General features: G+C 42.6%; 1 protein-coding gene across 3 annotated transcripts in view; it reads left to right on the forward strand.

Annotated features, from left to right (window-relative positions):
- Positions 1 to 13,693, forward strand: part of slc12a8 (solute carrier family 12 member 8) — a 30,061-nt gene that overhangs the window by 8,763 nt on the left and 7,605 nt on the right. For all 3 annotated transcript variants that reach the window (XM_035749679.2, XM_035749681.2, XM_035749680.2), the window contains 3 exons: positions 3,409 to 3,555; positions 4,275 to 4,466; positions 4,648 to 4,879. In XM_035749679.2, coding sequence (XP_035605572.1) covers positions 3,409 to 3,555; positions 4,275 to 4,466; positions 4,648 to 4,879 — 571 coding nt within the window. The remainder of the gene's footprint in view (positions 1 to 3,408; positions 3,556 to 4,274; positions 4,467 to 4,647; positions 4,880 to 13,693) is intronic.

Below are 13,693 nucleotides of genomic sequence, written 5' to 3' on the forward strand. Positions count from 1 at the left end.
GAGTGCCAGAACCTTTTTGAGTTTGTGCTACAGGATGCAAATTTCTGTTTGAAAAAGCTAGCCTTGGCTTTCGTAACTGCCTGTGTATATTGGTGCCTAACTTCTCTAAAAAGTGGCATATCACTATGCTATTCGATGCTAATGCAGAACGCCACAGGATGTTTTTGTGCTGGTCAAGGGCAGACAGGTCTGGAGTTAACCAAGAGCTATACCTATTCCTAGTTCTATATTTTTTGAATGGAGCTTGCTTATTTAAGATGGTGAGGAATGCACTTTTAAAGAATAACCAGGCATCCTCTACTGACGGGATGAGGTCAATGTCATTCCAGGATACCCCGGCCAGGTCACTTAAAGGCCTGTTCGCAGAAGTGTTTTACGGAGCGTTTGACAGTGATGAGGGGTGGTCGTTTGACCGCAGACCCATTACGGATGCAGGAAAAAAATTAGGCACATATCGCTGAGATCTTGGTTGAAAACAGCAGAGGTGTATTTGGAGGGCGAGTTGGTTAGGATGATATTTATGAGGGTGCCCATGTTTACGGATTTGGGGTTGTACCTGGTAGGTTCATTGATAATTTGTGTGAGATTGAGGGCAACAAGCTTAGATTGTAGGATGGCCGGGGTATTAAGCATGCCCCAGTTTAGGTCACCTAGCAGCACGAGCTCAGAAGATAGATGGGGGGGGCAATCAATTCACATATGGTGTCCAGGGCACAGCTGGGGGCAGAGGGGGGTCTATAGCAAGTGGCAACAGTGAGAGACTTGTTTCTGGAAAGGTGCATTTTTAGAAGTAGAAGCTCGAATTGTTTTGGTACAGACCTGATAGAACTCTGCAGGCTATCTTACTATCTCTGCAGTAGATTGTAACACTGCCCCCTTTGTCAGTTCTATCTTGGTGGAAAATGTCATAGTTACGGATGGAAATTTCAGGGTTTTTGGTGGTTTTCCTAAGCCAGGATTCAAACACGGCTAAGACATCTGGGTGGGCAGAATGTGCTAAAGCAGTGAATAAAGCAAACTTAGGGAGTAGGCTTCTAATGTTAACAGTTCCCGCTCAGCCCAGTCAAAACTGTTCGCTGCTCTGGCTCCCCAATGGTGGAACACACTCCCTCACGACGCCAGGACAGCGGAGTCAATCACCACCTTCCGGAGACACCTGAAACCCCACCTCTTTAAGGAATACCTAGGATAGGATAAAGTAATCCTTCTCACCCCCCCCCCTTAAAAGATTTAGATGCACTATTGTAAAGTGGCTGTTCCACTGGATGTCATAAGGTGAATGCACCAATTTGTAAGTCGCTCTGGATAAGAGCGTCTGCTAAATGACTTAAATGTTAAATGTTAACATGCAGACAGTTAGCAGGCCGATGCTAGCAGTTAGCAGGCCGGGGCTAGCAAGCTAGCATAAGGGACTTAGAGGGACGTCGCGATGGGGGAAAAGTCTGTTTTTGCCTCCTCGTGCGGTGACGTCGATAGACCAGTCGTGGAATTATTAGGGTTCCAAGTAGCAGAGGGGTCTAAGTCCAATTGGCAAAATAGGTATAGTGGTCCAAGAAACTGGCCGGTGGATCAGCTAACAGTCCAATATGCTACAGATAGCTAGCAGGCTGCGGTTAGCATAATGGGCCTTCAGGGGATGTCGCACCTGAGGGGCCTGTTGGGATCCTTGGGCAGATTATGTCGGCATTCCAGTCGTGAAGGATCGGCAGGGTTCCGTGCCCCGTACCGGCACTAGAAGGGGTCCGGATATTGTAGCCGAGGAGTGGGCTTCAGGAGTGAGTAGCCCAGGAGCCCTAGCTGGGAGATGGGTCTAGCATGGGCTAGCCGTTGTTGGTGCTTGCTACGGGACGGAAACATTAGCCAGGAGTAGTCATCCCGGGTTGTGGTTAGCTGGCTGCCATGATCCAGATGAAAGGGTTCAGAGATTGCTGTAGGAATCTGGGGATATGGAGAGAAAAATAGGTCCGGTATGCTCTGTATTGAAACGCGTTGTATGAACTGGTGAGAGCTTTCTGAGCTAAAGGTTAGCTGACTGATAGCTGGTAGCTAGCTAGTTAGCTAGCTAGCCTCAGGTGCACACCACATTGGGTGAGACGGGTTGCAGGAGAGTATTTTGAAGTTGAGGTTTAGGAAAAATCTTAAAAAGAATGCGAAGAAAAATATACAAAAAGATACATGGGACAAGACAAAAGATGTCTGACTGCTACGCCATCTTGGAAATACATTCAACACCATGGGCCATAAAAGGTTGAATGCATTGACCATGCTGTCAATCCAGCATGACTTCTGCCGTGTTCAAAACAACTGGAAACTCTGAACTGGGAAATCCCAAACTTCAGTGAGTTTAATACAACTGGCAAGTCGTAAAAAACAACTCAGAATTCCAAGTCGGGCCTATTTCTAGTGCTCCGACCTGAAGATCACTGACGTCATGATTCAATCTTGTTTTTTCCAATTGTCTTGAAAGTGCCAGAAAAATCCAGAGAATGCCAGACTTTGATGTCAAAGTTTGATGACAAAATTTGCCCACAAGGACCGTCGCGCCACCATCCTGTTCAAGTGAGCACAGCATGTAATGTATGCTGCTGCATTAATGATGCAATATGCCAGGGAGATATGTATACCGTAGCTAAGGAAGTAATACTAAGTGTAAGTTGTGTAGTAAGCTGTTAATAGCCCATGGGCCTCACCCTAATAATTAGTTCCCATTCCCCCTCATCCTTTTGCCTACTGTTTTGACTTGGTGGTGCACATGTAGCCTATAGACTGTTTTAGAGAAATGTAACAATCTAATATTGTAAGAGCTTTCATTGTCTGCTTATATATGCCGCCTTTATGTATCCTACAGGTCTGACTTGGTGTACAGGGAGAATACTGCAAGAACAGCCCATGTTATGAATTATGTCACTGTACATTTAAAAAGTGCTGAAAAATAGTTATATTGCCTACGTTCATCCAAGCTCGCTCATTGTCTTAATCTGAGTTACGGATTGCCTCTTATCTGCTCGTCGTCCCATTATGCCATAGTTTGTACATCTCAATTGTCAGTAGAAACCACGTTTTTTAAAGTCAGTAAATGAGGCTGAATTAACTGTTTCGCCGCCAGACAAGGCCCTGCTGTTAGCCAGGTTTTGCAATGGTAAGGATTCACTCCATGGTGCTGAAAAGAAAGCTCTGCTATTGGGACAGCTTTATGTAACAGTTTGTGGGAACCGTTTGTCACTGTTATAGTGCAATTCATTGATTGTTTAGTGTTGTGTAGTGTCTTTGCTGGCATGCGTCAAAAACAATATATATATATTTTTTTGCCCCACCAAGATTTACATGCTAAAATCCCTACTGGACCAGACTATAAAAGTTGTGCAGGTCTGGTAAAAATCGGGAAATGTCGTCTATTCTAAACTGCAGGGGTCGCAGCATCTCTCTCAGCCATGGTGGAGGGTGAAGCTGTTTGTGTGGGAGCCTGTCCTGTTTGGGACGTGGGACGGAGTCTTTACTACCTGTATGATCAACATCTTTGGTGTGGTGTTGTTCCTCCGCACTGGGTGGCTGGTGGTGAGTTTGAATTTTATTTAATTTCATTCAATACATTTATTTGACAGGGACAATGCACACCAATCAACATTTATGTAAATTTACCAGATTTGGCCAGCTAGCTAGTTTTCAACTGTAGTCCCATGGAAGGTAGCTGTAGGCATGAGTTTGCTCACTTAGGGGTCTGCATACAGAACAGGCGGACCACAAGCTGGATCCGAACCCAGAGCCGGGTCAATCGACTGCTGGTCCTGACCCCCCAAAAGTGTACAATAGAACTGTCGGGCTTCAACCCCTGGTATCATATGTACTCACAGGACATGGCAAAATTTCTATCTGCCACATTTTGTAGAATTGTAGGGAATGAGCATTAAAACTGGAAAACTTTCTCTACTCCATCAAGAGGGGTGTGAACAGTTTGAACAGTTTGGGTTTGCATGGGTTGCGATTTGGGGGTTTGTTACTATGCCGATAAATTACAATATCCATTCGGACATTTGCCACCTAGGAAATTTGTGTGACTGGACCTTCTGAAATAGTACTTGAGTACTTCTGTCCTACGGTGTGCACATGTTGGTTCTATAGCCCAGCACTAAAACACCTGATTCAACTAGTCAAGGGCATAGCGATTCAATGATTTGTTGAATAGGTAGTGTTAGTGCTGGGGTGATCTAGACATACAAGGACCTGTTCCATATATTGTATGACTTTCTTTTTGTTTTTTCTCTTGATGATGTAAGGGGAACCTAGGTGTATTGCTAGGTATGCTCCTGGTATCTGTGGTGGTTATCGTTGCCCTGGTAACAGTGATGTCAGGCATCGGCGTCTGCGAGCGCTGTGGGGTCGGTAATGGTGGAGTTTACTCCATGATCTCTACTGTCCTGGGAGGAAGAGTAGGTGGGACCGTGGGGCTCCTGTATGTTTTCGGCCAGGTGAGAAACACCATGTGTGTGTACATGTTTTCATTCCCCCTTCATCCTCCTGCAACCCTTTACCTTCAGTCAACTCACCTTTTAAAACAAAGATTATACAGCTAAATAAATAAAAGAAGAATCAATATGTTTACATACAAGATCTCATGTATGTCTTCTGTGTGTGTTTTGATTTCAACAGTGTGTGGCTGGAGCCATGTATATCACAGGGTTCTCAGAGTCTATTGCTCAGCTCCTGAGCCTGCAGAGTGAGTGGGCCGTTAGAGGGATGTCTGTGGCTGTCCTGCTCGGCCTTTTGGGTATTAACCTGGCCGGGGTCAAATGGATCATCCGTCTCCAGCTGATACTACTGGCCGTGCTGGCTGTCTCAACGCTGGACTTCGTTATCGGGACGTTTTCCCACCTCGACCCAGGTGTGTACATGGCATAGCCTACAGTAGGCCTGCTGATGTGTTCTGCTTGACAAAATCTCCTGGACTGTAGTGTATAGTAAACTGACAGAAGTGTGTGTGTAGCACTGCCAGAAGGGACTTTAGTGCCAGGAGTAGCACAGTGGTGGTGTGAGGAGTTGTTCTTTTTTTAAGCCTAGATCAGTGGTTCTCAAACCTCTTCTTGGGGATCCCCAGACATTTCACAATTTTGTTGTAGCCCTGAACTAGCTCGCCTCATTCACCTAGTCATGGGCTTGATCATTTGTTGACTAGTTAAATCAGGTGTGCTAGTTCTGGAATAGTTCAACTACATTGGGTCTCCGAGGAGAGGTTTAAGAACCACCGGCTTAAATCATAGGTTCAATTAACAATTTTGTCCAGTAGGTGTCACTGTGGCATAATATAGCCCGGAGGATAACCACAAGCTTTCTCTGCACTGCATTTGCTGTAGACTTCAGAGTTCGTCATTATCCATCTCTCAGCTTCGTTGCAAATGTACTGCACCTCTTACTTCATACTCGTCATATTCTTATGCAGTAGCAGTAGCATATAAACATACCTAGTTTTTCCCCTTGGTCAAATAAAATCAAATGTTTTTGGCTGTAGAGAACCTTATAGGCTCCCCATCAGTTTGACATTTCAATACTGTGTGTGTGTGTGTGTGAGTGTAGTAGCTAATGAACAAAGATAATGCATACAGTAGAAAAAATGAATCCGGTGCTTGACTGAGTGACCCCAACTGACCCCAGGACACTTCAACTTTTGACAAAAGTAGTGCACTGATTGGGGCAAGGGTTATCAATGTGGGGTCTGCAGAGTTACTGCAGGTGGTCTACGTTTCAGAATTATTATTGTTATACATTTTTTTGCACTTTTTTTAATGAATATTACCAATAGATTAAAGTGTGTAAAACAATGTAATAATATTCATGTACAATTTCTGTTCTTAACCCTGGGCAACATGGGCTTGTGGGGCTCAGGGATATTGGTATGAACAGTACTCCACCAAATATACATTTTTCAAAAAAAAATATATTTTTACATAAATGCAGTGTAATTTAAGCTTTAAAACCGAAAAGTTTGCTCTGCCTCATGGCAAAATGCGTAGAAGTTCTGAAATGTGCTTTAAATCTCTCTGCCCCATGACAGAATTCACTCCGATGCCAAGAGGCTGGCCTTGTAAATGGTATCGGCAGACATCATAGTAAAACTCCTTGTAGACTATTTTTATTTGTGTTCTGATAACGAGGGGGTCCCTGATATATTTGCAATCACAAAAGGTGTTGCTGGACCCAAGAAGTTTGAGAACTCCTGTATAAGAGAATAGGGTGCCATTTGGGATGCAAATACACAGTATTCCAGTAGGAGCTGGGTGTTTCTCCTTTCTTTTTCTCAACAAACCACAAAGAAGACTACGTAAATGGTGGTGGGGGTTGGTTTAGTTCAGTAAGCTGAAACCTTAAACCTTACCCCAGACTTTTGCACACCATGTCTCTCCTTTCCATTCCAAACTTCTCATCCGTAAAGTCTCAGTCAGAACCCAGAGCCCAGGTCTGGATCCCAACTGGCTACCTATTCCCTGCATAGTGCAGTACATTTGACCAGAGACCTATGGGAATAGGGTGACATTTGGACTCAACCCAGAGCTGCCATAGGGATCAAATCTTGTAGTTATGGCCTAGGGAAACTGATGCCCAGGTCTTTCCTAATAAGTTGCTGCTATGTTTTGAGGTGTACTCATGCTTTGGCAGGGAGCCACCCTGTCCTCCAGTCTAGGAGAATAGGACTGCGTCTGAAATGGCAACCTATTTCATAAATAGTACACTACTTTTGACCAGGACCATTAGAGCTCTGGTCAAAAGTTGTGCACTCTATAGTGGATAGGGAGCTATTTTGGATACACCCTTGGTTGGAGGATGTACGGCCTGGTTTGGCTGGGAGGTGCCAGTTTGTAGTTTGATAACACTTTAGATCAGACTGGTGATATCAGTAGAAGGTCAGCTAGGCTGGTCGACATAGGGTCAAGGTGATCTCAATGGTTAATGCTGTCTTTTATGGCAAGATATATGTGTTTCTGGTCATGGATGAAGTAGATGAAATTCTGAAACTGAAGTGTCAAATACAGCAGGTTTCAAGAAAGACAACCTATCTAAATGAGAAAATGAGTCAATGTTACGGAAATGTTGTAGTAAAGGATTGGTTACTGCTTATTACACTAACAACCAGATGATTGCAGTTTTCTTTACCTCATCTACCTGCCTTTATAGTGCCTTACTGACTGTGACTACTCTATACTGCCTTAGCTGTTTGACGTTAAGAGATCTGAGAGGTAAAGGAATGATTAACAGTTTCTCGTGGGAGAATCCAGAAGCTCTATGCCACTCTCAGTAGTGCCATATCTTTGTAATAAAATATAAATACATTTGAAAACTCTTCTAAATCGCTAACATTTCTGCATCGTTGTCCTGATACTGACCTGTGCTCTGTGTGGGAAAACTCATTATTTGAGTCAAATGGGAATACATCTCACCCTTTAAAAGAGAGAACACGTTTTGATTTGTGAAGTAATCTTAACCTCCTTCCCCTGTTCATGTAACTGTTTAATGATGTAGTCTGACAAGTCATTCCTGGCTGCAGTAGCGTGGTCTGACTCCCGGGTAGAAAAAATACAGAAGTCTCAGTAGTGTGTACACTGGACGATAAAGTCATCTTCTTCACAACTAATATAATTATTATCCTCTGTCCTCACATTATAGAGTCTGTGAATCGTGCATGTGTTCATTTATATAAGCAGGGGAATTTAAGGGTATAATTCCTGTAACCAAAGCTGTTGTCACTTCATCACAAAACACCATCTGCCCCTCTATCTCCTCTCTCTTCTCCCCCCCCTTCACTTGTCCCTCCTGATCTTCATTTGAACTCTTTTCCAGATTGAACAGACAGGAAGTTCCATAATGTGTTTCGTGGTAGGGTGTTAACCGGGCTCACCCACATTTTTGGACAATGAGAAAGAGAAAAGGCCGGAACCCAAATTTGAGTGAGCTGCTCTTGAGACCAAGCACCAAGTCACCACTTCCTGTGATATTTTGAAGGGTCCTCCAATCAGAAGATCAGGGGCTCTTCCCAATGAATAGTGTCCTGGTTGTGGGTCATATCCAACTAAATAAATAGAAAGGTGAATTATAGGACCTCTATGGTCGTGACAACATTCTCCAGTCAGCACACATGCATGCTTTTTTAAAAATGGATTTGTTTTACCTTTGGTCAGTGTGTGTGTGAATGAGAGGAGTTGTGTCGGGTGAAGTTGGGGTGTGTTAACACCATGATGTTATAAGGGTTGTGCTCGTGGACACCGGGGGTGTGTCCCAAATGGCACCCTATTCCCTATATGGTGCACTACTTTTGACAAGAACCCTATGGGGTATAGGGAATAAAGTGCTGTTTGTGAGACAACCTGTCTGGGCCTGTCTGTTCCGTTGTACCACAGTTACATTATCATTGTTTGGATAGAGAGAGGTCTCAATTGGTTATGTAATGTACAGCAATTTGGCGAGTATAGTTTTGTTTTAAAATCTGACCCTGTTATTATAGTTGCCAAAAGCGAGGTCGGTGTTGGCTCGTTCTGTGGTGTTGCTGCAGTGTTAGAATGCGAGAACATGAGGTGCCTCTTCTCCCTTTCTTACTCTCTCTTTCTCTCAATTCAATTTTTAAAGTTAAGGGCTTTTTTGGCATGGTAAACATACATGTTAACATTGCCAAAGCAAGTGAAGTAGATAATAAACAAAAGTTAAATAAACAATAAAAATGAACAGTAAACATTACACCCAATAGATTATTCTAGGTTAATTCCCAAATCCATGCATACAATAAAAGACACTGATAACCACTGCCGCACCTCACACAGTCAATTCCCCATCAGATACAGAGGTTTCATACTCTGGAATTCCTATCTTCACATTGCCAAAACATCATCATCCTTCAGTAACTTCAAACATAGACTAGAGGTCACCCTGGTGAACCAAACTACCCAGTAGTCTCCTCCATGTAGCCTAACTCTCACATGTACGTACACACACACACACACATAATCAAACATGTTTTTGTTCTTGTATATTGAGTATACTGTGCCTTGCAAAAGTATTCATCCCCCTTGGCATTTTTCCTATTTTGTTGAATTACAACCTGTAATTGAAATGGATTTTTATTTTTTGGTTATGGACATACACAAAATAGTCCAAATTGGTGAAGTGAAATGAAAACATTTAAAAAAATTCTAAAAAATAAAAAACTGAAAAGTGGTGTGCATATGTTTTCACCCCCTTTTCTATGAATCCCCTAAATAAGATCTTGCAAGTCACATAATTAGTTAAATAAAGTCCACCTGTGGGTAATCTGTGTCACATGATTTCAGTATATACACACCTGTTCTGAAAGGCCCCAGAGGCTGCAACACCACTAAGCAAGGGGCACCACCAAGCAAGCGGCACCATGAAAACCAAGGAGCTCTCCAAACAGGTCAGGGATAAAGTTGTGGAGAGAGGGCCGCCCACCAAAACTCACAGACCAGCCAAGGAGGGCATTAATCAGAGAGGCAACAAAGAGACCAAATATAACCCTGAAGGAGCTGAAAAGCTCCACAGCAGAGATTGGAGTATCTATCCATAGGACCACTTTAAGGCTTACACTCCACAGAGCTGGGCATTACGAAAGAGTGGCCAGAAAAAAAGCCATTGCTTAAAGAAAAAAATAAGCAAACACGTTTGGTGTTCTCCAAAACATATGTGGGAGACTCCCCAAACATATGAAAGATGGTACTCTGGTCAGATGAGACTAAAAATGTAGCTTTTTGGCCATCAAGGAAAACTCTATGTCTGGTGCAAACCCAACACCTCTCATCACCCCGAGAACACTATCCTATTTTTTTTAATCAACAGGGACTGAGAAACTTCTCAGAATTTAAGGAATGATGGATGGTGCTAAATACAGGGAAATTCTTGAGGGAAACCTGTTTCAGTCTTCCAGAGGCACAGAGGTTCACCTTCCAGCAGGACAGTGACCCTAAGCATACTGCTAAAGCAACAATCGAGTGGTTTAAGGGGAAACATTGAAATGTCAATCCAATTGAGAATCTGTGGTATGACTTAAAGATTACTGTACACCAGCGGAACCCATCCAACTTGAAGGAGCTGTAGCAGTTTTGCCTTCACGACTGGGCAAACATCCCAGTGGCTAGATATGCCAAGCTTATAGAGACATCCCCCAAAAGAGTTGCAGCTGCAAAAGGTGTTTCTACAAAGTATTGACTTTGGGGGGGTGAATAGTTATGTATGCTCAAGTTTTCAGTTTTTTTGTTTCACAAGAAAAATACGTTGCATCTTCAAAGTGATTGGCATGTTGTGTAAATGAAATGATACAAACCCCCCAAAAAATCTATTTTAATTCCAGGTTGTAAGGAAACAAAATAGAAAAAATGCCAAGGGGGTGAATACTTTCGCAAGCCACTGTATAATATACATTTATAATTAGTATGCTCTGTTTAACTGATTTGAGAACTTTTTTTTGGTACTTATTTGTATATTGGGTTTTGTGGTGGTTTTCATATAGGCCCTTTTAAGTTTCTAACCTCATCGGCACACAGTTTTTACCAGTAAAAAAAAAAAATCTGTGCTATTTTTTTTTTTCACTCTTTTTTTAATGCGAATAAATGAAACCAACCCCCCCCTCTCTCGCTCTCTTTCTCTTTTTTTCCTCTTGGACTTGGAACCAGCAGGGCTTCTTGAAAGGGTGGATAAACAAATTCTTTCCCATCGTAAGATAACCATGAGGGAAATGCTTGATGTTCTTACATAGGCGGGTCTTTCAGATTTGACCATCTGGATTAAACCTTTAAACCCCACCAGAACATGGCTCCGTCCCAAATGGAACCCAATTCCCTATATAGTGCACTACTTTTGACCCTATGGGCCCTGTTCAAAGGCAGTGCACTATATATGGAATTTGGTGCTATTTGGGATGCAGACTTACAGTACCTCAACCTCGGGAGGAACCACATGAACCATTACAAAGACTGCAGGAATAGTTTCTTGCAGTGGAATAACTTGATTCATACAAGCTTTTATTCATGGTCATTGAATACATTTCTTTATATTTTCCTGTTTTCTTAATTGCTTGTAGGCTAACCATTTACTCCACAGTTGCTTATATAGCTGTACTGCTTGCTGTCCTCCCTGCATATCATGACCAGCTATGTGCACTGATATTTAAACCATCCATACTCCACATGCCCCATGTTAAATTTCATAACGAGGTGTGAACAAAGCAGTCATGTCCATCCGACTGTATAGCAGAACAATTTTCTCTGTGCTTTTCGTGCAAATGTTTGTCGGGCGCCTGTGTAAGGGTTGTTGTCTGTGAGTGATCACGCCCAGTCTATTTCTCTCTATCAAAACCACAGTGCTGTTACAGCAAGCCTGCTACCTCTGTTTAACTTGGCCAGTGTTACTGTAAACTAGTTCCTGGTCCCCTGATTGCACGCATCTAGGCGGGGGGAATATGGTTCCTCTCCTGGACAGTTACAAGGGGCTGGGTTAAGGTCAAGTTTGTAATGGTCTGAGGTTGTGTGTCAGGATCAGAGCAGACACTTCTGTCTTGATCTGGGGGGGTTAGGGTTAGTCTGGTTCCCGAGTCCAGCCCTGGTTTTACCTAACACTGGAAAAAAGACGAGGGTCACTCTCTCTATTACTCTCTCACACTCTCTTAGACTGCAGAATTAGGTTGCTGTTAAACAGTCCATTTGTTTTTCATCCTTCCAACTAAATATCCCAATATAATATCCCATGTCAGAAAAGTGTTGGGAAATGCGACGTAAAGAGGAGCGCTAGGTGAGCAGGAGTGAAGTCACTGTCCACATAAGAAAGTTGAGACCCACATCATACCGGCACTCTGAATAAAGCCAACTTATCATCTGATCATATCCTGTGATTTCTTTATTCTGTATCAGCTGAAAATATTTTTACTTATACAGCTCACAGGCTTTTAGCATAGCCCTTTTTACACTCCTGGCTTACCACTACTAGCTAACCACTAGCAGCCTTGAAACACATGACTTATTTACAGTTCAGCACATCAGCAGTTCTTGTACTGTTGCACAGAATCAAGATAAACCTTTACCATCATAGTAGACATTGAACGTCTATGCTGGCTAAAACGCTGTTGTTGACCGACGGCAGCTATAGCTAGCCACATGTTAACCTGAGTGCTACTACTAGCAGCAGTAAATCCAAGTATAATGGCTAACACAAACATTGGCTAGCATGATATCCTGAAAGTTATATTGGCCAATAAAGATCAGGCAGTTCAGCAGAACACTCTTGACATTCTCTCAACCAGCTTCATGAGGTAGCCACCTGGAATGAATTTCAATTAACAGGTGTGCCTTGTTTGAAGTTAATTTGTGGAATTTCTTTCCTTTTTAATGTGTTTGAGCCCATTAGTTGTGTTGGGACAAGGTAGGGGTGGTATACAGAAGATAGCCCTATTTGGTAAAATGCCAAGTCCATATTACGGAAAGAACAGCTTTCTGTAAGCAAAGAGAAATGACAGTCCATCATTACTTTAAGACACGAAGGTCAGTCAATCTGGAAAATTTGAAGAACTTTGAAAGATTCTTCAAGTGCAGTTGCAAAACCCATGGTCGAATTTCTGCAAAGAAACCAATACTAAAGGACACCAATAAGAAAAAGAGACTTGCTTGTGCCAAGAAACATGAGCAAAGGACATTAGACCGGTGGATTTTAGATTTTTGGTTCCAACCGCCATGTCTTTGTGAGACCCAGAGTAGATGAACGGATGATCTCCGCATGTGTGGTTCCCACCGTGAAGCATGGCGGAGGACACTCTCAGTGATGTATTTAGAATTCAAGGCACAATTAACCAGCATGGGTACCACAGCATTCTGCAGCGATACGCCATCCCATCTTGTTTGGGCTTAGTCCCACTATCATTTGTTTTTCAACAGGACAATGACACAAAACACACCTCCAGGCTGTGTAAGGGATATTTGACCAAGAGGGAGAGTGATGGAGTGCTGCATCAGATGACCTGTCCTCCATAATCATCCCAACCTCAACCCAATTGAGATTTTGGGACGAGTTGGACTGCAGAGTGAAGGAAAAGCAGACACCAAGTAATATAATAATAATATATGCCATTTAGCAGACGCTTTTATCCAAAGCGACTTACAGTCATGTGTGCATACATTCTACGTATGGGTGGTCCCGGGGATCGAACCCACTACCCTGGCGTTACAAGCGCCATGCTCTACCAACTGAGCTACAGAAGGACCACCAAGTGCTCAGCATATGTGGGAAAAGCATTCCTCATGAAACTTGTTGAGAGAATGCCAAGAGTGTGCAAAGCTGTCATCAGGGCAAAGGGTGGCTACTTTGAAGAATCTCAAAATATTACATTTGTTTAACACTTTTTTTGCTTACTACATGATTCCATGTGTTATGTAATTGTTTTGATATCTTCACTATTATTCTACAATGTAGAAAATATTGAAAATAAAGAAAAATTAGTAGGTGTCTTAACTTTTTTTAACTGGTACTGTACCTGTTTTAATAAATATATTCTTTTACATTTAATCCAATTGGTATTTAGCTTATTCCAATCCCAAACACCATGCTAGTTCTGTGTGAGTGGGCCAGTTTGTTTTGCATGGCTATCTTAGTGGGTTTTTTTTTATCATCTGCTAGCGACATAACATGACAACTCTTTGGGCACTTTAGTACCTAC

This window comes from Oncorhynchus keta, chromosome 34 (assembly GCF_023373465.1).
Source record: "Oncorhynchus keta strain PuntledgeMale-10-30-2019 chromosome 34, Oket_V2, whole genome shotgun sequence".
Taxonomy (NCBI): domain Eukaryota; kingdom Metazoa; phylum Chordata; class Actinopteri; order Salmoniformes; family Salmonidae; genus Oncorhynchus; species Oncorhynchus keta.